Raw genomic sequence first — 25,041 nt, 5'->3', positions numbered from 1 at the left:
ACTGCTCAAAATCCATGGCATTTAGGCTTCCAGCAGATAAGCCAACACAAACATACTAATTCCTCCTCAGGATATTATGCAAACTGTAACGGCTCCCCTCCATCCCGACACGTGAGGCAAAAAAACCTAAGTCCAGAAAGGTTTGCCTGTATGCTTCGCCTTTGTCTGCAGAACATGTTACGACGTGAGCAGGAAGGAAAATGTTGTGGGAGATCCTGGCACCAACATGGCTCCTGTGAGTTGGTGGATTATGCCAGCGTCTCCATCTCTTCTGACTTCAGTGTGGGCAGTGGTGAGTGCAGCACCTTGGGGACAGTGCAGCCTATGGACAATCACTAATAAAGGCCTAATAAAGTCAATACATGGAAGGGTAGCCAACATAGTGCTGCTCAGTGATGTGTTGTGGGCTGCAACTTCCATCATCCCCGACTGTTGGCCATGCTAGCTGGGCTGGTGGAAATTGCAGTCCACAATGTCAGGAGGGCACCAGGGTGTGGAAGGCCACACAACAAGAAGAACCCACAGCATAACTCCTGGGTGTAATCTCAGTTCTCTCCACAAAGACTCATCTATGCATTTTAATCATCAGTGCTCTAATGATGACATGACCTCCATCATCATGACGTTTTCATCCCCAAAAGTTTTTGATTTGAGTTTCCATTGAAATGAGGCTGTATTTTAATGTTGTATTTTAACATTGTTTTTAAGTTGTATTTCAATCAATTTGTTTTTATATTGGGTGTTAGCTGCCCTGAGCCCGGTCTTGGCTGGGGAGGACGGGGTATAAATAAAAATTATTATTATTATTATTATCACCGACTGAAGACAGCCAGCTGTTTGTAAGGCTGGAGGTGACAATAGAGGAGGATAGTAAAAACAACAACAGCAACAGGAAATCCATTGCAAAGAGAGAGAGAGAGATACAGATTTGCACAGGATTTGTATATGCTCATTTAGTTATTTATTAAATTTGTATATGATTATTTAGTTATTTATTAAATTAAGTCGCTTTATCTTGCCCAGGGCAACCCAAAGCAATCTAGAACCAACCAAACAGACAGATAATCCTCGGCCCCGAGATATATGGAAACCAAGAGGAAAAAGAAATAAAAAACATCCCACTCACTTCTAAAAGGCCAGGTAGTTTTTAAAATTAGTTTTTATAAAAGATTTTCTTGTGCAACAAACAAAGCAAATAAAAAGAAAGAAAAAAAAGGCCAGATAGTTAAAAGGCCAAAGGCATGATTATAGAGGAAAGTTTTTGCCTGGCACCTCAAGATATATAATGATGGTGCCAGGCGAGCCTCCCTGGGGACAAAGGATGATGGGAGTTGTAATCCAACACCATGTGGAGGCCACTACGTTGGCTACCCCTACATTGTATGTACACAATTCTTTTGTTCTACTCTCACCTCTAGTCAAACTAGGGTTTCAGAATACCAAGAGTAACATATTGGACCAGAGAAGAAAGTGACAGTGATCTTTCTTTCAAACTACCTTTCCCTCTGGCACAAACCTTCAAGGGTCTTCTCCAAGAACCGTTCCCTATAGAAGAAATGGAATTGCCACATAGAACTACAGATATCCTCATGGGGTTTTTGTTGTTGTTACAAATCTTGAACTGGGCAACAGGACAGATGCTGCAAGACAGCAGGGAAGAATGAAACATAACTCAGAGCCCTTTGGAGTTCTCTTTGCTGGGGACCAGCTCTATTAGTTCCAAGCTTATCTGGATTTGGTCCTTTGTCTTGGGCCAGTATCTATAAGTTACTGATCCCGTTTGCATGTAAATATGAAGCCAAATCATGGCTCAGAACAAGCATGGAGAGATCATGGCCTCTTGGCTCCTTCTCTGGTCCTGAGGCTTCTGGGAGCTAATACAGTGGTACCTCAGGTTAAGTACTTAATTCGTTCCGGAGGTCCGTACTTAACCTGAAACTGTTCTTAACCTGAAGCACCACTTTAGCTAACGGGGCCTCCTTCATAGGCGCCGACTCCATGGGGCCTGAGGGGGCCCGAGCCCCCTCAAAAATTCGTTTGGGGGGCTCTGCCCCCCCAATAATCTCGGGCGCCCCTCCAGCAGAGCGCCACCGCCGCCCCTCCCCCAGCCCAAAATGCACAGGGTCGGGCTGCATGCCTCCTGCCCTCCCTCCCGAGCAAAAGCTCCACCCAATTTCCTTCGGAGCTGATTAATAGGCGCAGCACGCTCTCCCCTATTCGCTCACGAGGAGGCGGCGCCACTTTATCTGCATATTCATGAGCTTATTTATTATTCACGAGCTTTCCCGGGCCCCCCCAATATTTTTTATAAGTCCGCGCCCCTGCTCCTGCTGCCGATGCAAGATTTCTGTTCTCATCCTGAAGCAAAGTTCTTAACCCAAGGTACTATTTCTGGGTTAGCGGAGTCTGTAACCTGAAGCGTATGTAACCTGAAGCGTATGTAACCCGAGGTACCACTGTACATGGCTTAACTTGTGTCGTTCGAGCCCATGTACATGGTTTGTCTTGCTCCAGACCAAAAACCAGCTGCATCCACGGTCTGTTCTTCATTTGCACCTTGTGGTTCACCTGGAGGAGATAAACCACGACCACAGGTTTGGATGACATACTAAGCTAAACTATTGCAGCTCACAGCAATGCAGCAGCTTCAGTTTCTGTTCTGGGAGTTCATCTGCTTGCACTAAGCCATGATTTGGCTTTGTGTGATGTGCGAACTAAGCCTATGATTTTCAGGTTCTGCAGTTCATTGTTTAGAATTTAAATCTCACCGTCACTGTTACAAATGCTTGCGAAATGTGATGGGGCTCCTAGCGAGTGTGGGAAATGTTAAAGTTATCAATTCTGCTAGTGATGCGTATGTCCTGTTCGCTGCCCCCAAATGATGCATTCTTTTCCACCTGGGAAAAGGGGGTGGGTTGGGAATAATTGTTCTAGGGCATCAGCTAAGCCCCAATTAACAACGGTAAAAAGGATCCTTTGTCTTTTCAGCCCCTCCCGCAAAGGAAAGGAGTCCCTAAGCCTGGGCAAAGAACATCTGTCTTTACACATTCAGTTGACAAGCATCAAAACAAACAGAATAATTCAAAGCTGACCACAGGGTCCCACTGGCTTATTCGTTGGAGTAATTAAAAAAAGATGAGCTTCACCACCAATTAACCTACTGAGCGCTAATTAGTGTTAATGAGGATTCGAGGCACTTGCTGCAGCTTGACCCAGAATGTCCTCCAGAGTTCACTAATTGGCTGGTGGCAGAAGCGAGACACAGACAGAAGGGAAGGTTAAAGTGGATGCAGGTGTCTTGGTGATAGAACAGGCACATCCTGGGAAACTGGGCGCCTCTGCCGGGGTTTTAAAAATTCAGGTTGTCCCTCCCCCAGCTCTGGCCCCTAACAAAAGAGCAAGTTAGAAGCTGTGCTCTGACATGTTGTGAGCAAAGCGACAGGATCCTGGTGACGGGAGGGGGATATTCTTTAAAAAACAAACAAACAGAAGTCACTCCCATCTACTGGGGATTTCTCCTATGCAAACCCCACTGAAACGTGCAAGATTTCTTATGCACATTTCATGCGTTTTATGTTGGGCTTACTTCCAAGGAAATGAGTTGAGAAGAGAGGAGGTCATTAGCAAGCAGCAGCCTGTGAACTTGCTGGTAAAGGGATGGAGCTCACCTGCTGACATCCGCTAGAGTAATTAAACAAAAGAAAAACTAGGTGAACAAGGAAGTGTTGGAGTGGACAGGGAAATGCACTCAAGTGCCTGGCTCAGATATATATATATATATATATATATATATATATATGCATGCTATCAGGCTTTTCTGCATTTATTAATGCCGTGCCATGAAATAAGCAATTTCCCCCCTTAAATATGCAAATTGTTCTGTGAAATAAGTACATTTCCACTGTGAAATACAGGCTGACACATGGCCTACTTTAGCGTTGTCTCTAGCCTTACACTTCCCCTCTGGTTCTTTTCCAAAAATATAATTAATAATAATAGTAAAAAAAAAAAAAAAGATTTCCATTTGCCAGCATATGTGGTTATGGGTTGGATTTTAATTTATATAGATATTTCAGTAAAGTGACAGCTCTCAGAACGAAACTAAGTAATGAACTTCTTCTGTTCCGTTTAAAACCTCATTAAGTCGGTACCCATATCATCACTGGAGAACAAAGCCCCAATAGATGTTTAGGGAAAGGAGTAGCATCTCACAGGGCACTATGGGATCTCTTCAGGCCGGACTGAGAACATCTGCCCAAACTGAAGCATCTTGTGATCTGATCTGCAACCATCAGAAGTGTTGGAACCGTGTGCCTGGTCCTTGAAGTTCAAAGTCGGTTGACTGTCCCCTTTAAATTTCTATATGGCAGGAGTGGATAACCCGTGGCTCTCCAGATGTTGCTGGACTACAACTCTCATCCTACCTGATCATGGGCCATGTTGGTGGGGGCTGATGGGAGTTGGAGTCCAACAAGATCTGGGGACCCCAGGTTGTCTATTGCTACTATAGGGGTATAAATAATAAAATTATTATTATTATTATTATTATTATTATTATTATTATTAACCCTTCCGATTTAGGCTGTTATTTTCTGGCAAGTCCAAATGGAATGCATGCACCAGTATGATTTCAGTAGGTAACATGGAATGTTATCATGTCTGCTTCTTTCTTTCTTTCTTTCTTTCTTTCTTTCTTTCTTTCTTTCTTTCACATTAACAGAGGGAGTTTCATGATTTGACCAGCTAGAGCCAGGGCTTTTTCGGCTGTGGCTCCGATCTGGTGGAACACTCTTTCACAAGAGACTAGGGCCCTGCGGGACTTGACATCTTTCCGCAGGGCCTGCAAGACAGAGCTGTTCCACCAGGCCTTTGGCCAGGGCACAGCCTGACTCCCTCCCTCGGCAATCTTCGCGGAGCTCTGGCCCAATGGCTGCCAGTGGCTTGATTTGAATTAATTTTATAATGGATGATTTTAGAGTGTTGTGTTGTGTTGTACTGTTGTACTGTTTTATTGTTGTTAGCCGCCCTGAGCCCGGCTTCGGCTGGGGAGGGCGGGATATAAATAAAATGTATTATTATTATTATTATTATTATTATTATTATTATTATTATTATTATTATTATTTATTATTATTATTATTATATACCCTGTTTAAGAACTGAACCCAAATTCTAAAAGTGTATATGCCTCTGAAACTTTACTGCTGTTATATGACACATTTGCTTTTATTTTTAAAAGGTAGGCAGACAATGGTAACCTTGGCATTATCAGCACCATGCTCCAACCAACTGAGCTATGGTAAATTCCTGGCTGTTCATACTTTTGCTCTCCATACCTGGACTGGGCTTCCAAGGTATAAATGGACAGGGCAGTACCCAACTAATGCGTCTCCATCAACACAAGGATTTCCACTTATGCAATGGGACTTTCCTCCATCTCTCCTGCCTCCCACAACTGCACTGGAGGGTTGGAGGAGTCCCCAGAACAGATTTAGGGACTGCAAGGGGGAGATGGGAGGAGTCCCATTTTGTAAGCGGATGGGAGACTTATTTAGTGCTATGCTGAACACAACTCACAATGTATGCCTTTTTTCATACATGTATAATTTTACAGGGAGCTCACAGTCATTCTAGGTTTAAAAGTGCTAACTAAGTGTACCTGATCCTAACAAGCCACAAACATTCTGAGCTAACTCACTGAAATGCATGAGCCACAGAATAACAATTTATAAAGGGAGGAAAAAACCCATCCACCTGTATGATGATCCCGCCCTTGCTTTAAGGTCCTCTTTGGGCACCATGCCTATTGAAATCAAACTATAAGTGGAGACCCAAGGATCACAACTTCTCCATTGTGCCACCCCAATTTTGGAACTCCCTACCTAGGTACATCCACCTGGTGCCTACCCTTTGGAGTTTTTAACATGCAAGATGACAACATGTTTATTTTACCATGCTTTTTAAACTTCAGGATATTGGTTTAAAACCAAACAAGAAAAAATCAATGTCACTTTTAGAATCATAGAATCATAGAGTTGGAAGAGACCACAAGGGCCATCGAGTCCAACCCCCTGCCAAGCAGGAAACAATGACATTTTATTTTTTAGCTGCCATCGCTTCTAGTATTTCAGGATCATTTGCTTATTTAGATGACTGATTTGGACTTTTTAATCTAATTTTTTGTTTATTGTATTTTCATTGTATAACTTGATTTGGAAAGCCGCCTGAAATGGTCTCTTTTAAGGCATGGCATAAGTACCGTATATCAAATAAATATATATGCGTTCATCTCCGCTTCGAACTCCAGTAATTAATAAATGGAGGCCTTTCAAAATGTCTTGTGGTTTGTTTGCCTTTTCTCCCATTTTTCACGGACTCTGTCAAATTTGCCATTTCAGCTATTTTCCAGCTTTGGTTCAGTCGTGCTGTTGAGAGAAAGAATTTAACAGCGACACCATTTACTTGCTACTGATATTTTATTTGCCTTTAAGAGGTTCCAGACTAGTTTGACATGGATTTTGCTGATGGGCTTAATTTAAATGGTCTAACAAAACACTGGCAGGATTACTGGGGATACGGTTAGATGTGATCGCTTTGTTTCTGAGAAGGACTTTTCTCTAGCCAACAGTGCAATCCAGTACAATGTCAACTCAGAAGGAATATCTGTTGAGTTCAACAGGACTTACTTCCAGGTAAGTGTGCATGGCAACCTCCACCAATCTGATGCTCTCCAGATGTGGTGGACTACAGCTCCCATTGAGCTGAAAACATCTGGAGGGCACATGGTTGGCAAAGGCTGGTGTATGCGATTGCGGCCGTATTCTCTTATTTTTGCAGAGTCCTGCCCAAGGTGCCTAAAATCAGCTTTATGTTACCAGAACTTGAACTCTTTTCCATTTTCAATCAACCTGATATTGAGTCAGAGCATTTATCGGCCCACCTAGCTCTCTGTACTGTGTCAGGCAAAGAGTATCCAGGGGACTACCCTAGGTCTACCTGTGAGTAATGGACCTGGGATCTTTTGCATGCAAAAGATTGCTCTTCTACTAAGCTACAACCCTAAAATAATAACTAGCAATGATCCTAATTATTATTTTAGCTGCACTGCTGGTGTCATCACTGACACTGATAGACTATCAATTATCTGGCGAGAAAGTATAGGTCTTATAATTGCTATAGATGGGGAGCGAAAGGCTTTCGAATAGCCTTTGTTTGTTTGCATGTGTATTCTGTTCTTTCAAAGAATCAAGGGATTCCCATCCCACTTTATCCTCACAACTGTCAGTTACCCTGAGCACGCTGTGTGTGGATTTGAACCCATGTCTATTCGGTTCAAATTAAGCACTCTGTTCATTTTGCTACTCTGGCTTTTTAGGTATATTAACAAATTGCTGCTTTGGTAAATCTATTCCAATGGTTAGCTTTTAAGTGGGATATCTGATTCAGAAACTCAAAAGAGGACTGGGGATGCTTTAGTTGTGATCGCTGCATTGCGAGGGGTTGGACTAGATGGATCTTCGGGTTCCTTCTAACTCTACGAATCTATGACCAAATTCTCTGAACTTAAATCAGGGTGAGGGAAACTGTGCCATCCAGCAGTTGTTAAATTATAGGTCCCATCACCTCCAACTGTTGGCTTTGTTGGCTCATGGGAGTTGTGAGTCCAACCAACAGCAGCACCCCTGGTATTTTACCAGCTTTCCCTCAGGTTATGAGGACCATTAGTGGTGTAGACGAGAGAGAACATGGCAGGGGGCACAGTTCTGGGTTTTTTATTTTTTGGAACACGAGGATTATTGAGGGATCCTCTTTGCTCTGGCACGTGAATTAAGTAATACTGAGACTTTCTACTCTGTTTGTATCTGTTTAGCACTGAGGAGGCCAGAGTAGGAGGGAAATAATCTAGCTGGATACTTCTTTCCTTTTATTTGATGGTGTTCCTACTTCACGCCGGCAGTTTAAACGGAAACACATTGTTTTGCAGAATTGTTTGCACTTCTTATTAAAAGCCACAAGGGTTCTGGCTGAGGATATTTTGCCAAAGCTCAACATTTTTTACAGGCTCAACCTATGCCGTCAGGATGAGTTCCAAAGAGCATATTTCCAGGAAACTCTGCATAGAATTGTAGTTTTGCTTAAAGCTTTTAAAGATTTGTGTGAAGAGGAAGCAGTAATGCTGCCATGTCTGTGTAAGTCTTTGCAGGGGGTCTCAGCAATAAATCAGGATGGAAATTTATTCCTCTTCCAAGAAAACTCTGGGAACTGTAGCTCTCTGAGGGGAATAGAAGTCTCTTAACAACACCCATAACACTGTAATTCCCAGGATTCTTGGGGGGGGGGGAGCCATGGCAGTTTAAAGTAGTATAATAATGCTTTAAATGTATAGTCTGGATGGGGCTTTGGTAAGAAGACCTTCCTCTTTTAAAGCAGAGCTCTTTCCCAGTCTGTATCTGTATTATTATTATTATTATTATTATTATTATTATTATTATTATTATGATGATGATGATTGAGGGGCAGACTGAGGTTAGTGGGGCACTGCCCTTTCCACTGTAATGAAATACCCTCCACTAGACAGGATCAGGGCATCCTGGCAGTGGTGTGAATCAGATGTATCTCAGACGCTTTCATTTTGTGTCCCTGGGGTCTTCTCAAAAGAGAGGGTCTTTCTAAGCCCTCATGTCAGCAAGGCTCCATGCTGGAGTATATATGTGTTGAGGGAGGGGGTGTATCTTGCACTACTATTTCAGGGACCAGATAGGCATCTGTATTCATGCCCTGAGTAAACCCAACAACAACAACAAACCCCCACACACTGAAGAGAAGTTAAATAAAGAGCTGGTCACGCAGCTCCTTTTACCAAAGCAACAAAAGCAACAAGGTGCAACCAGAAGCACTTAGATGGAAAAGAATCCTCGCCACAACATCATCGCTCCTTGTTGGGCAGAGACAGTGTGGAGACTGTGGGGATCTCTGGTTTTTAAACCTAAGAATGAAGGAAGATCAGGTTTGTTGTGCCTGATTAAAATCAAAGAGCCAGCTAAAAGTGCCAGAGCCTTGTGGTGGCGAACTGAAAGATTTTCAGTTACAGGAGGCAAATGAAAACTTGGGGCAACTTGACACTTTTGAGGCTTATTTCTGTCTGCGTGGGGCTACTCCTCACAGAAAATGCACGTGCAAGGGGCTAGTTGTGGCTGTTATGAGAGCCAGGAGACCCTCGGTCCCAGCGCTGATGGATTTACATCACAGAATCATGAAATATTAGAGTTGGAAGGGATGCATAGGGTCATTTGTTCCAATCCCCTGCGATAGAACATTTATTGCCCACCTTTCTTCCATCATGGAACTGAAAGTAGCACCCATGAGGTTCCCAGACAGTCTCTCACCCAGGCACTGACCAGACACAGCTCTGCTTCACTTCAGCAAAGCTATTCTATACCTTTAGATCAGGGGTCAACAACCTTTTTCAGCCATGGGCCGGTCCACCATCCCTCAGACCATGTGGTGGGCCAGACTATATTTTTTGGGGGGAAATGAACGAATTCCTATGCCCCACAAATAACCCAGAGATGCATTTTAAATAAAAACACACATTCTACTCATGTAAAAACACCAGACAGGCCCACAAATAACCCAGAGGTGCATTTTAAATAAAAGGGCACATTCTACTCATGTAAAAATACGCTGATTCCCAGACCATCCGCGGGCTGGATTGAGAAGGCGATTGGGCCAGATCTGGCGCCCAGGCCTTAGGTTGCCTACCCCTGCTTTAGATTATGCCCCATAAAGGCAGTATATGTGGAGAGCAGCAGGAGCAACTCCCAGGTGGTGCACATATTACTGGCTTAAATCGGAGCAAGGTTCTTTCCTCCCTGTTGCATTTCAAAACACATTTTCACATTGTTGTGGACATGGGTGTGGTAGGATGTGTTTTCAAGTCACATCAGCATATGTTCTGGTAGAGGTTGAGGACATCAGCACATAAGCTATGAGGAAGAAAGAACCCAACTTAAGGCTGTATTGGTAAAGCCGGCATTTATAGATTTTGGGACTTGCTTCTTTTTTTAAAAAGCAGTGTTGCTTTTCACAGAGGGATTTCAAATCTTAGTCATTTAGGTGTGGTTGGGGCACTATAAATGCAACCGAGTTTTACAAATCTTTGTAAACACCTTTTTTTAAAAAAAATTGAGAATTTTAATAGTTTCATTTTGCTTTTGTAAACCACGTTAAGGTTTTATTATACTCAAAAATGTTGTAAAAAAAGAAGAAGTTAAGGCTTTCTGGGAAATGATCTATAATGAATTAAAAAAGGTATTTAAGTATACCTTCCTTAAGAAACCAGAGGCCTTCCTTTTGGGCATTGTCGGCCAAGGGGTGTTAAAGAAGGATAGAACTTTCTTTATGTATGCAACAACAGCAGCAAGAATACTCATTGCAAAGCACTGGAAGACACAGGATTTGCCCACTCTGGAAGAATGGCAGACGCAACTGATAGGCTACATGGAACTGGCTGAAATGACTGGCAGAATTCGAGACCTGGGAGAAGAGACGGTGGAAGAGGACTGGAAAAAATTTAAAGACTATTTACAAAAGTATTATAAGCTGTATGAATGCTAAGAGAATGCATGATAGAAAACAACACGGCATCAGTAATTTAGTTGTAAGATATACGAATAAGTGATGTTTAAGAAAATGATGAAATGTGAAGTAATATTATGTTTAAGTTAAGCAGTTCAGTATATGATAAAAATATTTAAAGTTTGGGACATAATATTCGAGAACTATAAAATAAGAATTGAAATAAGGTAATAAATTGCTGCTTACAATTATATGACTGAGAACGCAGGAAAGGGTGATCTGAGGAAGTCCAAAGATTATGAAAATATGATTTATGGATAATTGATTTCGTTGCACTTTTTTTTTTTCATTCTATGTCTATTCTTTAAATTTTCTCTGCTTTTTCTGTTTTGTTGTATGGTGATGGTATTGTATATGTTTGGTGGTTTGTTTTTTGTTTAAAATCTGCAATAAATATTTTTTTTTAAAAAAAGAAGTTCTCTTACCTATTTTGTGATACAGTGGTACCTCTGGTTACATACTTAATTCGTTCCGGAGGTCCGTTCTTAACCTGAAACTGTTCTTAACCTGAGACACCACTTTAGCTAATGGGGCCTCCTGCTGCCGCCGCACTGCCGATGCGCGATTTCTGTTCACATCCTGAAGCAAAGTTCTTAACCCGAGGTACTATTTCTGGGTTAGCGGAGTCTCTAACCTGAAGCGTCTGTAACCTGAGGTACCACTGTACTAGTCTGCAAAAGGAGCTCAACGAAAAGGACCAAGCAGCTTAGCACATAGGACCAGAGAAGCTGATTGTGATGACAGTCTGCTTATCTTCCAGAAGTGCCTGAACAAAGCTAACCCCTAGTGGGAATACTTGCAAGAATCCTCCCAAGGAACACTAACATTTCAGCAGAAGAAACTGGGAAAATGCTACTGCAACCTTAGCATAACTGCTTGCACACCCATCCTATTCATAACTCACTAGAAACAAGGTGATTACACACTCACCTTCCTAGGTTTAATGATACACAGAAACAACATAGTTATCAGTGCAGGCCTACAGCAGATGTGAGTTAGAAGAACTAAAATAACACACCACAATTTTCACTCCCCCCAAAATTAGTATCCAAATAAGACAGACTGCTCCATCAGGAAATTCCCAGTGTATAGGTCCCCCCCCCCACAACTGCCTCCCTTCTCCAAAGACAAGCACATGTTTCCAAGCAGGTGTGAAAGAGCCAGGACTCAAACAAGGCGATAAAAGACAGAACAATTCTCTGAAGGCACACAAGAGGCCTCATCATAAGCATGACACATCAACTTCAGGGCGGCAGAGAAACTCCACTATTATCTAGTTTGCAGATGGACCACCCAGAAAACCTGGGTGCAATTAGGAAGGAGAAAAAACAAATGTGTGTTGGGGGGAAAGAGGAGGGGGATCCTTTGGGGAAAAGGGAATGGACCGAAGGAGCTGGCCGTGATTCCTTGTATTGTCCTGCATGGAAGCCTTCTGAGAATGAGGGAAGCCTGTAATGAGGAGGAGTACAGATGAAAGCATTTGGGAAAGAGAACGTAATGAAATAAATGGCTATGAAAACATACAATCGAGGAATGAATCACAGCATGGCAGTTGCATTTGGGGAATGCCAAAACAGTAACTCAACATGACTGGGGAAAGCAGATCACACAAGAGACAAGAAACACACACACACACACACACACACACACACACACACACACACACTGTGTTACACTTAACACATGCACACAGCCTTCCAGGTGACAATGATCAAGAGATGATGACTTTATAAACAAAGGCTGTGATACAAGAGGGAACCCAAGAAGCAGTAGGAGCTGCATAACTTTAAATAGAGCTTTAAACAGCTGAGATCCCTCAGATTAGCAGGGAACAAGAACCAACCCCCTTGAACAGCCGATTAGCAGATTTCAGCTTTTGTAAAAAGAGACCCTTCTGCATGGAACCAGGAGCAGGATTGAGGACTAGAGTCTCCACACACAGAATTGAATCTCCAGGTATGGAATCCTGTTTTGGGTAGCGGTATGGTCCTTGGCTGGATCAAAGTGAAAAAGTTCAGTACAGAGCAAATACAGAATAAGTTATCTTGCAACAGAATATGATCCATGCTGAAGAATGAATGGATGACTAGCTAAATGACCTGACATTCGCTGTACAAATTATACCAGTATATCAAAGATAAGAAATTGTACAACCAGAGTTGAGAGAGTCAAATGGGGAGGAATCCACACAGTTTCTTGTATGTCAAAAATGTTTATCCAGCTAATCCCAAAGTCATAAGACGTCCTGGCATAGTTGAAGCTGCAATCCTATACACGCTTAACTGGAAGTAAGTCCTACTGAGTCCAGTAGGACTTCCTCCAATCCTGAGTAGACATGCATAATATTGCACCATGAATATTGGTACATTCATACTGTATGTTAGGATACTATTAGAAACAGCTATGGCTTGCCCCAAAGCATTCTGGGAACTGTAGTTTGTTACAAGTGCTGAGAGTTCATAAACGACCCCATTGCAGAGCTACAATTTCCAGAGTTCCCTGTTAAGAAGGGATGGCTGTTAAACCACTCTTGAGAATTGCATTTCTGTCAGGGAAACAGCCCTCTCATCAACTCTTAGCACCCTGAACAAACTACAGCTCCCAGAACTCTAAACAGCTAAACAACAGGCTAAACATCAGGAATAACCTTCTGGCAGTAAGACCTGTTCAACTGTGGAATGGACTTCCTTGGGAGGTGGTGGACTCCCCTACCTTGGAGGTTTTTAAAGCAGAGGTTGGCGGGCCATCTGCCATGGACGCTTTAGCTGAGATTCCTGAATTGCAGGGGGTGGACTAGACGACCCTCGGTGTCCCTTCCAACTCTTATGATTCTATGGCAGTTCAAAGTGGAATCACAGTGGTGTGAACGCGGTCTGACACTACAAATAGACTAAATACAAACCAGAGGATCTCGGAACCTTACAGTTTAATTAGTAAGAGTTCCAAGGTTGCTGCCTGGCTATTTAAGGAAATAAAAGTGATGCGTTTACTCCTCCACTTGCCTCGGCAGCAGCTACAATATGGCAATTAGTTTCTGTCAGAATGGGCATAAAAGCCTCAGAAGGCTGCCCTTTCGTACCAGAATGGAATCTTTCTTTGAAGTCTCATTCCACTCAGGTTGGTAGTTTAGACGGTTTGGTCAAATCCCATTTAATTATCATGAAGTCCCTCGGCGGGTCACACGGTGCCATATTGTTTGAAGAACACAAGTGTTAGTTATAAAACCTTTTTGAACTTGTTCAGCTCCTCGATTTGCCGACGCACAATTGCATTCTAAAAAGGGCTAAATGAACCCTTCTGAAAGTGGGGTGGGATTGGAGGGGGGGAGGGAGGGGAGAAGCCTCGCTAGAATTCTCTCCCAAGCCTTTCAGGTCGGACAAAAGTCCCCACAGAGCACATAACACTCCTGTACAATGGGGCGTTTAATAATAGCGGTGGGTTCCATATGGTCTAGCCACACAATGGACAAGCGAGGACAGCTTAAGGCTGAAAGTGTAACAAGCCACAAGGTGAGACCAGGATGTTGTTTGCTGTGCCGAAGCATTCCATTCATAGCAGAGGTAATCACTGCTTGCTTTATCCAGACAATTGCACGGCAGCCCTTAAACACTGGGTTTGTGACAGTTAACAAAGCCCAGCGGGATTGTGAATGCTTGAAACAAAGGGGGGGCGGGGGGCAGAATACTACCTTTGATAATGCATGAACACTGCCCTGGATCCAAAAAACTTCATGACTATCAGTTGCTAGGAATCACAAGTGGGGAGAGAACTATTGAGCTCACATCTCGCTTCCCAAAGGCATCTAGCTCATCACTGTGATGGAGCAGTTGACCCCTTTTGTCTGGTCCAGCAGTTCTGTGCAGCTCCCAGCTCCTTGCGTTACACAACAAGCCTCTTTTGAGCGAGGCCTGAAAAGCGTTTTACGGAATTTATTTAGTTAAAATATTTGTGCTACCCCCAGCAGCCAATGGTTATTGCAGCGCCTTACGGCATATAGAAACCCCAATCGAAACAGCAATCAGATACTAACATAAATGCCCCAACCCAGTATATTAGGAATCTCTTTGATGCGAGCTGCTTTGGGGGGCAGAGGTGGCAGTCATGTCTCAAAAGGAAGACAAACAGACAATAAGTAAGTTATGTAAATAAATAAAGAAGAATAGTAAATCGGATTCAGTAGTCAGGTTAAATAAAAGCATATGGCATGGTGGAATCTACGATTAAATGGGGGGAAGTCAAAGATCCTACTGGGAACAACCAAGTCCTGCCAAAAGCAGCTCTTTGGATCTCTTTGGGCACTGTGGATAAGGGGTTAGGCGTGACTTAGTAACTTTCACCAAGAGTTTTGACCATGAACTATAGCGCCCAATACTATTACTGATCTTTGGCATAACATGAGAAATTCTCCTTTGTAGGCCCAATGGAAATTAAGAAGGTAGGAAGCTGCCTCATATGGAGTGAGGCCATTGGTCCATCTAGAGAAGTACACTAACTGGTAGCAGCTTGCCAGGGTTTCAGACAAGGGGACATCTCCAGTCCTATCTTGAGATTCTGGGGATGGAACCAAGGACCTTCTGCCTGCAGAGAAAATGCTCTATTACTGAGCTACACCAGTAACTCAGTGGATCGACACACCCCTTTCATAACTTGAACTCGTTTCAAGGGGGCTTGGGAACAAAAGGCTCTGAGTTGACGTAACTCACTGGATTCTGTTATCCCTATTTTTGTAAAAATATGGTCTTGACGCTTTTTTTTTTGTCAGTCGGTACAATAAATCAACGAGGCAAGGCATCAATTTAACAAAGAAGCCACCTGAAGCACATCTTTGGATCGGCCCCAGCACCCAACGAAAACATTACATGCCATCATGCGAGAAGCACTAAATGGGGCCTTAGCCACAAGCACCAAACTATGATGGATGGAGCAGTGAAAGATGGAAGCTTTTTTTTTTCTTCTTTCCTCCTTTTAAAATAAAGCAGATGAATGGATAAAATTGCTGAGGAGTCTGGAGGATCTCCCATGCACGGAGGAGAAAAAAAATAATGATGGTGGGGAAGGGGGAAAATATTGATCTGGCATGCTTCCAGTTAAGATGGAATTGCCCCCACCTCTTTCCATTACTATCACGCAGCATAGATTTCCCCAGCTCTTTGGACTTAGCTTCCAACTCTTGAACCTGCTCCAGCAAAGTTTTATGGTAGGTATGCTTGGCCCTGTATCGCAGGAGAAAGACACAAAAACAAAGACACCAACACATCAACTTTCATTGGATGTAAAAGACTCCAATTTCCCCACACGGAGTTAGACAGTCAGTAGGGCTGGCTCAAGACCCTACCGCCCCAGGTTCTTTTTCAAGGATGCAGTCCAGCAGAGGACGCTGGACTGCAAAGCATGGATTGCATGCTACCTTCTCAGTGACGCTATTCCAGCCTACACCAATCTGGTGCCTTCCTTATGTTTGGATCTCAACTCTCATCAGCCCCAACTAGCACACCTGGAGGGCACCAGGTTGGCAAAGGCTGTGTGTTCAGTTGGGTGAGCACTGAAGATTGGGGAAATAAAGAGTGCAGCAGCATAGCATGCTAGCACTTTTCAGCTTGACAGTACCTGGGACAGCATCCATGTAGCGACGACAAAGCAGTTTGCTTTAACAGAATGCTCTTCTTGACTTTGATCAGAAAATAATTCCCAGTGCCCAATTAACGGATGGGTTACAGAGCAGGGATCTGCTACTGCCATCATTGGACTGCTCAAGAGTCGGCCATTCAACAAAAAGAGAAGGAATTCATTGAATATTCATAGAAGCAGAGCCCGATTCCATTTTGTCCTTTGAGCAGCACAGAAAACCTTAGGAGGCTCGTTGATAACGAATGGCCAATCAAATGTTCTGGTTTACGTGGCCTTTTCTTCCCTAAATCACTGCCTCCTAAAGGTGGTTCTTCTCCCTTAACAACATGCCACTTGCAGAGGGAGAGAGAAAAGGGTGTTTGCAGCCAGAATTTTCTGCTTCTGTGCAGAAAGAGTGCACCATTTTTCACTAACTGCACACAATAACAATAGGTGCAAACATCTGCATCTTCAGAGCAACTGGTAACCTTAATGCCTGGATTCATTTATTTTTCAGAAAGAATCCGTTGTTCTCACTAAAGAGCAGAGCTCATCTCTAGCTGTTGCTCCCTCACCTTTCTCCAAAGGGAAAGTCACAAGCAAGCCATGAAAGGATTTGCATTGGACTACACAAATTACAGAATTTTCATCTGTGTCAGGTTTCAGCTTACTGGAGCACCAGCAAAAGAATGTTCACATTTTCATTCACGACACCCTATTATGTACTTGAAAGCTTCCTCAATCCCCCCCCCCCCGGCTGGCATGAATGTTGTTAATGGAGGAGAGAATTTGGAAAAGAAATGGAAGGGCCACCACAGCCAGGGTTTTTTTCCACTTACAAGAGGAGCCAATTTCAAATGATGTCTATTTAAACCTCATGTGGGAAAACTGCATGGACATGCGTGATCAACTGTCCATCAGTAAGCCAAGACTTTATTCTGTAAATAAATATACTTGCTGATTAGATTTCTGTGACATACTTTTCAAGGCTCAGTCACAGCTATTAATTGACCAAATAACATTAGTATGTCCTGAAAGTGTCTAACTGTAGGCAAAAGGACCACTATCTAAACCAATCTTAATAATGCCTTGAAATGGTATTAGTAGTGTTTACCTAGTGACAAACCTGGTGCCCTCTAAACGCTCTTGGACTTCCATCAGCCCCAGCCAGTATGGTCAATGGTCAGGGGTGATGGGAGTTGTAGTCCAGGAATGTCTGGTGGGCTAGAGGTTCCCCATCTCTGCTCACATGCTACCAACATCATTCATATTTTTTTTTAAAAAAAATTATACAATTTAGACACTGTTCTCATGCTTTGGTTTTAATATAGTTTGGTCACCCTTATAACATCTGTCGTTCATTAGTATAGAAGTAGAGGGTATTTGCTAGGCTGATTCACGTTATCACTTGATGATTGCAAGATGAAGTGATTGTTGCCCCACAACCTGCATTTCATATGTTTGTGGACGCAATACTTTCCAATGAGTCACTTCACACATCCAGGGCTGGATTCAATGGGCTGTATCTGATTTGGCAGGTCACCATTTGTGCAGACTTATAATATAAAACGTACACATCACCTTAGATGTAACAGTTCAACTTTCAAAGGATGGGTTCATAAAGAAATGCATTTGGATAAGCACAAATTATAAGAGCAGGAAAAGGTGGGAACAATTAAGTCATTTTTTTATTTTGTATGTTATGATCATATTTGTAAGCAAAGCAATAAAACGTCCCGAACCATTATTTAGAAACCTAGCTTGGTGATTGCCTATAAATACAAGGCTTGTAAACTGTCCGTTTATCAGATAAGATCTTGAGCTGTAAACTCTGTAGAGAGGGAGACACTGCTCCATCTCCTGCCCGTAACAGCACAAGAGGCAAATCGGTATTTACTACAAAACAGCTTGATCTCGTTTTTCCACAATAGTCCTTGCAAAAATCCTACTGATGTATGTAAATGGAATACAAAAAGAGGCACTTGTTATGACCAATTAAAAGGTAACAGCTGAATCCTGCCCCTCTATCAAGTTATATAGCCGTCTCTCACTATCAGCACTCCAGTCAACTTAAAATTAAATCCATTGATCAGAGCAGCAAACTTCTTTTAGCCTAATGAGCCAAACTCTTTCCAGCTAAGAGGCTCAGGACTGGAGCATTCCCAGGCAATGACATCATCACCCAAGTTTTGTGATGGTAGCCATGGTATGTTTATTTTTTGTTTTTTAAATAAGCACACGTTGCCTTAGAAGTCAACTCATCTTCTCCTGTGGCATTCTCAAAAATAAATATGGCAGTCGCCTGGACCCAGTGTGGATGCTGTTTTTTTTGTTTTTTTTTTTAAAAAGGTGGTCATAGAAGGCATAAGCAGTGGAATCCTACTGGAGTCCTGGTGGCGGCCCAGAGATGAATGGTATTGGCACCAGCCCCAAGAAGGTTGTGACATGTCCCTATGTTTAGAACAAATACATTGCAGCTCCAGCCTCCGAAGCCCATGCAATACATACACTTTCCTTTCATAGAGACATACCCTGCCCATCATGACGACTGGTGTTTTCATATGTAGCAGAACATCCACCAGTATAGATATTAGAAATAGCCAAAATACTGACATGGTGACATTCCATTATCCTCTTGCACAGGGTTCTTCAACCCTGGGACCCCAGATGTAGTTGGACTACAGCCCCCATCATCCTTGACTATTGCCTATGCTGGCTGGGCATGATGGGAGTTGTAGTCCAGCAACATCTGGGGACCTAAGGCTGAAGAACGCTGTGAGTCTAGCCCAGCCAAGAAACAAAACCCTCAATGAAACTATACAGATAGACCCAGGCTTATTGTAACTGGGTGGGGTGACTGGGAGCCATGAGGGGCAAAAAACTGGTTACCCTAACAGTGGCCTGAAGTGCACTCCTTAATTTTCTTCCATATACATTAAATACTGCCTTTCACTTCTGAGTGAGGCGGGAAGATAAAACACTGTTGTTTTAGTGGCAGCAAAACCTACCTGACTGGCCTGACTGCCATTGACAGGGACACACCACCAGTGGGCGTTGCAAAATAAAAGCCCTCTCCCTCCAGGTACATCATGCCTATCAGAACAGCAGCCATTTTGCTAGTAATCTGTAAAGCACAGCTTTTGCTCCGACAGGTCTTTTCCTTCCTTCCTCGTAAGTCCAATGTTGTCAACCCACTAAATTAGAAACCTTTAGCTCCTTACTCCAGTCAACACATGTCCACAGAAAAACGGCCCAGTGGAGGAAACGGCCTGTTCCATCCTGGCTGTGTTTTCTTTCTTTTTTATGAAGGCCTACCTCCAACAAGCAGAGCGAAGGATAGCTGGAGGCTTAAATGTAAAGACAATTCTGTCTTCACCGGAAAATGCCAAAAAATGGTCTTGCTGGGGGTGTTGGCAAGGAACCCAGACAGAAGGATCAGTTCATAAGATTACTAAATATGTATCTTGCCACGAGATGACAGCATTATGGGTTATAATATTTTGATTTCATGGCACGGAAGCTACATGTGCAACCCTTTTTATGCCCAGCCCCCTTATTCCGTTGCAACAGCTGGGATGTCTGTTGCTCAGTCTATCAAGGAGCATCTTGACATATCCCTTCAAATAGAAGCAGGGAAAAGCCATGGGGCTTAAAGACATGCTGTCTAGTTCAGATAAAACAGTAGCAAAGAGAAAGAGAGGAAAAGATACAAATGCTCTAGTGGGGGGGGGGGGAGGGAGGGAGAAAGCTAAAAGTAAACAAGGTTTTTCCTCCATTCAGGATTTCATGTTAATATTTTTGTTGTTCAAGCTGTAAACATTCATTATCATTAGGCACCGTCCTAGATGGGAGTGTGACATTCACAGTCATCTTAATAGCAGTGTTTTTAATAAGATGTGAAGGTGAACTTCTGTGCTATGTAAGGTCCTATCCACCCCTTGGCTTAATGTGCATGGTGAACCATATGTGGTTCAAAATGCACTTTAAGACAAGGAGTGGATGGACCCTAAGAAAATAAATTGCTACATATATAAGCTTTTAACACCCACACAAACATATTCCTCTGTGCAGCCCTTTGTCACAACAAGCGTAGCAAGTAGATATGACTATTTCTAATCAGGATATAAACTGGTCTTCAGTCTTGTTGCAACATCCGCCTTTATGACTATTGTCATTACTGGAACATTTTTATTGTTTGTGTTGGTGAAGCTGGCTAGCAACCTGTATGGCTGCTGCAACCACCACTTCAACAGATGTGCAGCAATTTTTCACCGAGATTAAGATTAGTGGCTGTTAAGATTAAAAGAGAGAATCTCATTCTTATTTGAATTTCAACATTCTTTTCGACAAGAGGTGCAGTTAATGAGGCATTCCCCCAACTTACGCTCTCCACGCCACATCTTTAACAAGGCACGCTGTGGGCACCAGAAATAAACCGAGCCAGAAGTATCCACACCTCAGCACCATTCCTGCCTGTAAGGAGGGAGAAATAAAAGCAGTGTTAATCATAATCACGTTACACAATGTGCTGAAATGAAAGGGTAAGTTAATAACATTACGTGAAAAAGGAATATAATAAAAGCAACTGAAAGGCAATGTATTGCATGTTGATCTACTGATTTTATTTCATTCCAAGAATTGCCACCCAATTACTGTTGTTGGTTATTCATTCGCAAGCCCTACCTTCCAACTCAGTGGGCCTTCAGAGAAGCTTATGGTCATTACAAGGCAAACATTACAAGTTCTCACAGCACAACACAACCTGCCTCCTTTATTATTTCCCCATAATAACTGTGGCAAATATTTCTTGACATTCAATGACATTGTGTGATTGATGCCACTCTTAGGTTGCAACTCAGTGGTGGTCCTCCATATGTTGGTGGAACTCCAACTCCAACCATCCATAGCCATTGGCCATGATGGTTGGGGGTTGATGGGAGTTGGAATTGAACAACATCTGGTGACCCCCCTCCCTTTTAATGCTTCAGAAGGAAATGCATGCTTCAGGAGGAAATGCTAGGTTGCTTAATGCTACTTCAGAAACAGAGGAGTGGTCCTTATACTAAGTCTGACCATCGGTTCATCTATCTCAGCACGGCCTACAGCAGGGATCGCCAAAGTGATGCCCTCCAGACATTGTTGGACTACAAATCCCATCAACCCTAACCACTAGCAATATTGGCTGGGGCCATTGGGAGTTATAGTCCAACATCTGGAGAACATCACATTGGCTATTCCTGGTTTACAATGACTGGCAGTGGCTCTCCAAGTCAATTGAACTTGGCTCCTTCTGCATGCAAAGCAAACACCACCACCAAGGTATAGCTCTTCAGAGGTCCATCGCATATTATCATCAGTTCCTCTCCCGCATACACTCTCTCAAAATCTTTTTTACGTACTTTGCCAAACCTTTATTAGGCATTACAAATGTAGGCCATCATAAAAAATCCAAATATAAAATTTTAAAACATATACAAATGAACAGCTATGTAAAAATATGTAATAATGAGGATTTTCATTGGAGTTTCTTCCTGCTAAATGCTGTGGTACCCCGCAAGACGAACGCCTCGCGAGATGAAAAACTCGCAAAACGAAAGGTTTTTTCGTTTTCGAGTTGCCTCGCAAGACGAATTTCCCTATGGGCTTGCTTCGCAAAACGAAGCTTGCCCCGGGGACAGCGGGTCTTCTCTTTTGAAGCAAGGGGCGGCGGGGAGAAGCGATCTTCTCCCCGCAGCCCCAGGTCCAGGGACAGCGGGAAGCGCTTCCCGCTGCCCCCGGACCTCTTTTGAAGCAAGGGGCTGCGGGGAGATCGCTTCTCCCCACCGCCCCTTGCTTCAAAAGAGGTCCGGGGGCAGCGGCAAGCACTTCCCGCTGCCCCCGGACCCCTTTTGAAGCAAGGGGCTGCGGGGAGATCGCTTCTCCCCACCGCCCCTTGCTTCAAAAGAGGTCCGGGGGCAGCGGGAAGTGCTTCCCGCTGTCCCCGGACCTGGGGCTGCGGGGAGAAGATCGCTTCTCCCCACCGCCCCTTGCTTCAAAAGAGGTCCGGGGGCAGCAGCAAGCGCTTCCCGCTGCCCCCGGACCTCTTTTGAAGCAAGGGGCTGCGGGGAGATCGCTTCTCCCGGTGCTCCGAAGCGGGGCGGGGGGGTGGGAACACCTTCCCCCACCGCCCGGCTTCGGAACGGTGCTCCGAAGCGGGGCGGGGCGGGTGGGAACACCTTCCCCCGCCGCCCGGCTTCGGAACGGTGCTCCGAAGCGGGGCGGGGGGGGGGTGGGAACACCTTCCCCCACCGCCCGGCTTCGGAACGGTGCTCCGAAGCGGGGCGGGGGGGTGGGAACACCTTCCCCCACCGCCCGCCTTCGGAACGGTGCTCCGAAGCGGGGCGGGGGGTGGGAACACCTTCCCCCACCGCCCCGCTTCGGAACGGTGCTCCGAAGCGGGGCGGGGGGGGTGGGAACACCTTCCCCCACCGCCCGGCTTCGGAACGGTGCTCCGAAGCGGGGCGGGGGGGTGGGAACACCTTCCCCCACCGCCCCGCTTCGGAACGGTGCTCCGAAGCGGGGCGGGGGGGGTGGGAACACCTTCCCCCACCGCCCGGCTTCGGAAGGGTGCTCCGAAGCAGGGCGGGGGGGTGGGAACACCTTCCCCCACTTCCCCGCTTCGGAACGGTGCTCCGAAGCGGGGCGGGGGGCGGGAACACCTTCTGAAGGCTGGCGGGGGGCAAAAGTCTTTGTCCCCCCTGCCTGCCTTCCCAGGGGCTTTTAAATCGCCCCGGACAGCGGAGAAGTCCTCCGCTGTCCCGGGGCGATTTTAAAATGCCGCCCGCCAGCATTTTAAGATTGCCCGGACAGCGGAGAAGTCCTCCGCTGTCCCGGGTTTTTTTTTTAAATGCTGGGGTTGGGAAGAAAAGCCCTTATCCCCCCCCCAGCCTTCAGAAGAGGTCCGGGGACAGACTGTCCCCGGATCTGGTCTGAAGGCGGTTTCCCTAGGAACGCATTAATTGATTTTCAATGCATTCCTATGGGAAACCGTGCATCGCAAGACGAATAACTCGCAAGACGAAGAGACTTGCGGAACGAATTAATTTCGTCTTGCGAGGCACCACTGTAGTGCCATTCATCACCCTAAGAGATACTATTGATAAAAACTCAGCCACCCTTGTAGCTACTTCTGGGTTAATGTCAGACAGATAGAATCTGATATTTTCATTGTGCCATGATGTTAGACTACCCAAAAAAAGGGGATAGCACACGTTTGGGTAGCTGGTTGTACAATGGACAGTAGAAAAGAATATGTTCTACTGTGTCTGGCACTTCAAAAAATACCCACAATGTCTATCATTTCTGGGGATGTTTAAATATCTGCCCTTGACAAAAGCTGAGGGGAAAACGTTCAGTTGGTCTAATATAAAGGCCCTGCATTGGACTGCAATTATTAATTTTGAAATATAAGTGACCCTGTTATCTGTTGTATTTAAACCATAAAACTTGGAGCAAATTTTATTTACAGCTGACTCAATGTTTTGTTTTTCAGTTCCATTAATCTGATTTGAATATTATGATAAATATATTGCTCACTTGATTTATACAAAAGTTCCAAGTCAATACCAATAGATCTGATTTTGCTATGTAAGAGTTGGAACAATCTGGATTTATAAGAGTCCTTAAGTAACTCAGAAAGCAGACGCAAAGGTTGGCAATGGAAATGGCAACGCAACCAGCATTTTATAGTGCTAGCTCACACCCAGTATTCCATCGTGTGTATACCTAGTTCTGCACACATCGTCTCATACTTGATTGAATATGGGAGCCCCAGGATACGTCAAGAAACTTGAGTGTATCCTATCTAAATGACTATTACAGTGGTGCCCCGCAAGACGAAATTAATTCGTTCCGCAAGTTTTGTCGTCTAGCGAATTTTTCGTCTTGCGAATCACGAAATCCCATAGGAATGCATTGAAAATCAATTAATGCATTCCTATGGTCAAAAAAAGTCCAAACAAAGCCAAATTTGGTACAACAACAGTTTATTAACTGCTTTTTAAAGTCACACATACTGTAAAGAGCAGTTCAAAAATTGAAGGGAAAATAAATTAACTTTATAAACATGACAGAAAAACATTTAAAAATCAACAAAGTGTACAGTACATTTTCTAAGACTCTGGGGGACCACTCGAAGAAGGCTCCTCTTCCACTCTTTGCTTCTTGCTCAAGAACCTGTCCATAGTCTGCTGCTTCATCCGCCTTTTCAGCACCTCCCTGAAAGGCGACATGACCCTCGTATCAAAAATGTTCCCAACGTCATGTGCCACGTGCTTCTCAGGGTGGTGCTGCTCTGCAAAAGTCTGCACCTCCTTCCACTTCAGGCAAATGTCCCTCAGTTTTTCAGAGGACAGCCGTTCCTCAGTTGCTTCCTCCTCTTCCAGTGAGGCCTGCTCCTGCGCAGCCTCTGCCTGCAGTTCGACCAGCTCCACGGTGGTCAGCTCGTCGTCGTGCTCCTCCACCAGCTCGCAGACGTCCTCCTCCGTGACCTCCAGGCCCATGGTCCTCCCCAAGGCAACAATGTCCTGCACCACTGTTGACTCTGGTGCATCAGAGTCACTTGGTGCCACACAGTCCGACCACAGGCTGCGCCAAGCGCAATTCAAATTTCTCTGGCTGATCCCGTTACAGGCCGTGGTGATCATCTTCAAGCAGGTGACGATGTCGAAGCGGTCCTTCCAGAATTCCCGCAGGGTGATGGTGGTGCAGTCAGTCACCTCGAAGCATCGCCTGAAAAGCTCCTTGGTGTAGAGTTTT

General features: G+C 44.3%; 1 protein-coding gene across 9 annotated transcripts in view; it reads right to left on the bottom strand.

Annotated features, from left to right (window-relative positions):
* Positions 1–25,041, bottom strand: part of ATP8A2 (ATPase phospholipid transporting 8A2) — a 341,618-nt gene that overhangs the window by 6,016 nt on the left and 310,561 nt on the right. For 7 of the 9 annotated variants that reach the window (XM_081197884.1, XM_081197886.1, XM_081197888.1 and 4 more), the window contains 2 exons: positions 20,630–20,718; positions 15,747–15,851 (listed from right to left, as the gene is read on the bottom strand). In XM_081197884.1, the coding sequence (XP_081054010.1) occupies positions 15,747–15,851; positions 20,630–20,718 (194 nt within the window). The remainder of the gene's footprint in view (positions 1–15,746; positions 15,852–20,629; positions 20,719–25,041) is intronic. The other 2 variants (XM_081197885.1, XM_081197889.1) reach the window with 1 other exon arrangement.

The sequence above is a fragment of the Podarcis bocagei genome (assembly GCF_964188305.1).
Source record: "Podarcis bocagei genome assembly, chromosome: 6".
NCBI lineage: Eukaryota > Metazoa > Chordata > Lepidosauria > Squamata > Lacertidae > Podarcis > Podarcis bocagei.
This window is presented reverse-complemented; position numbering and strand designations above follow the sequence as displayed.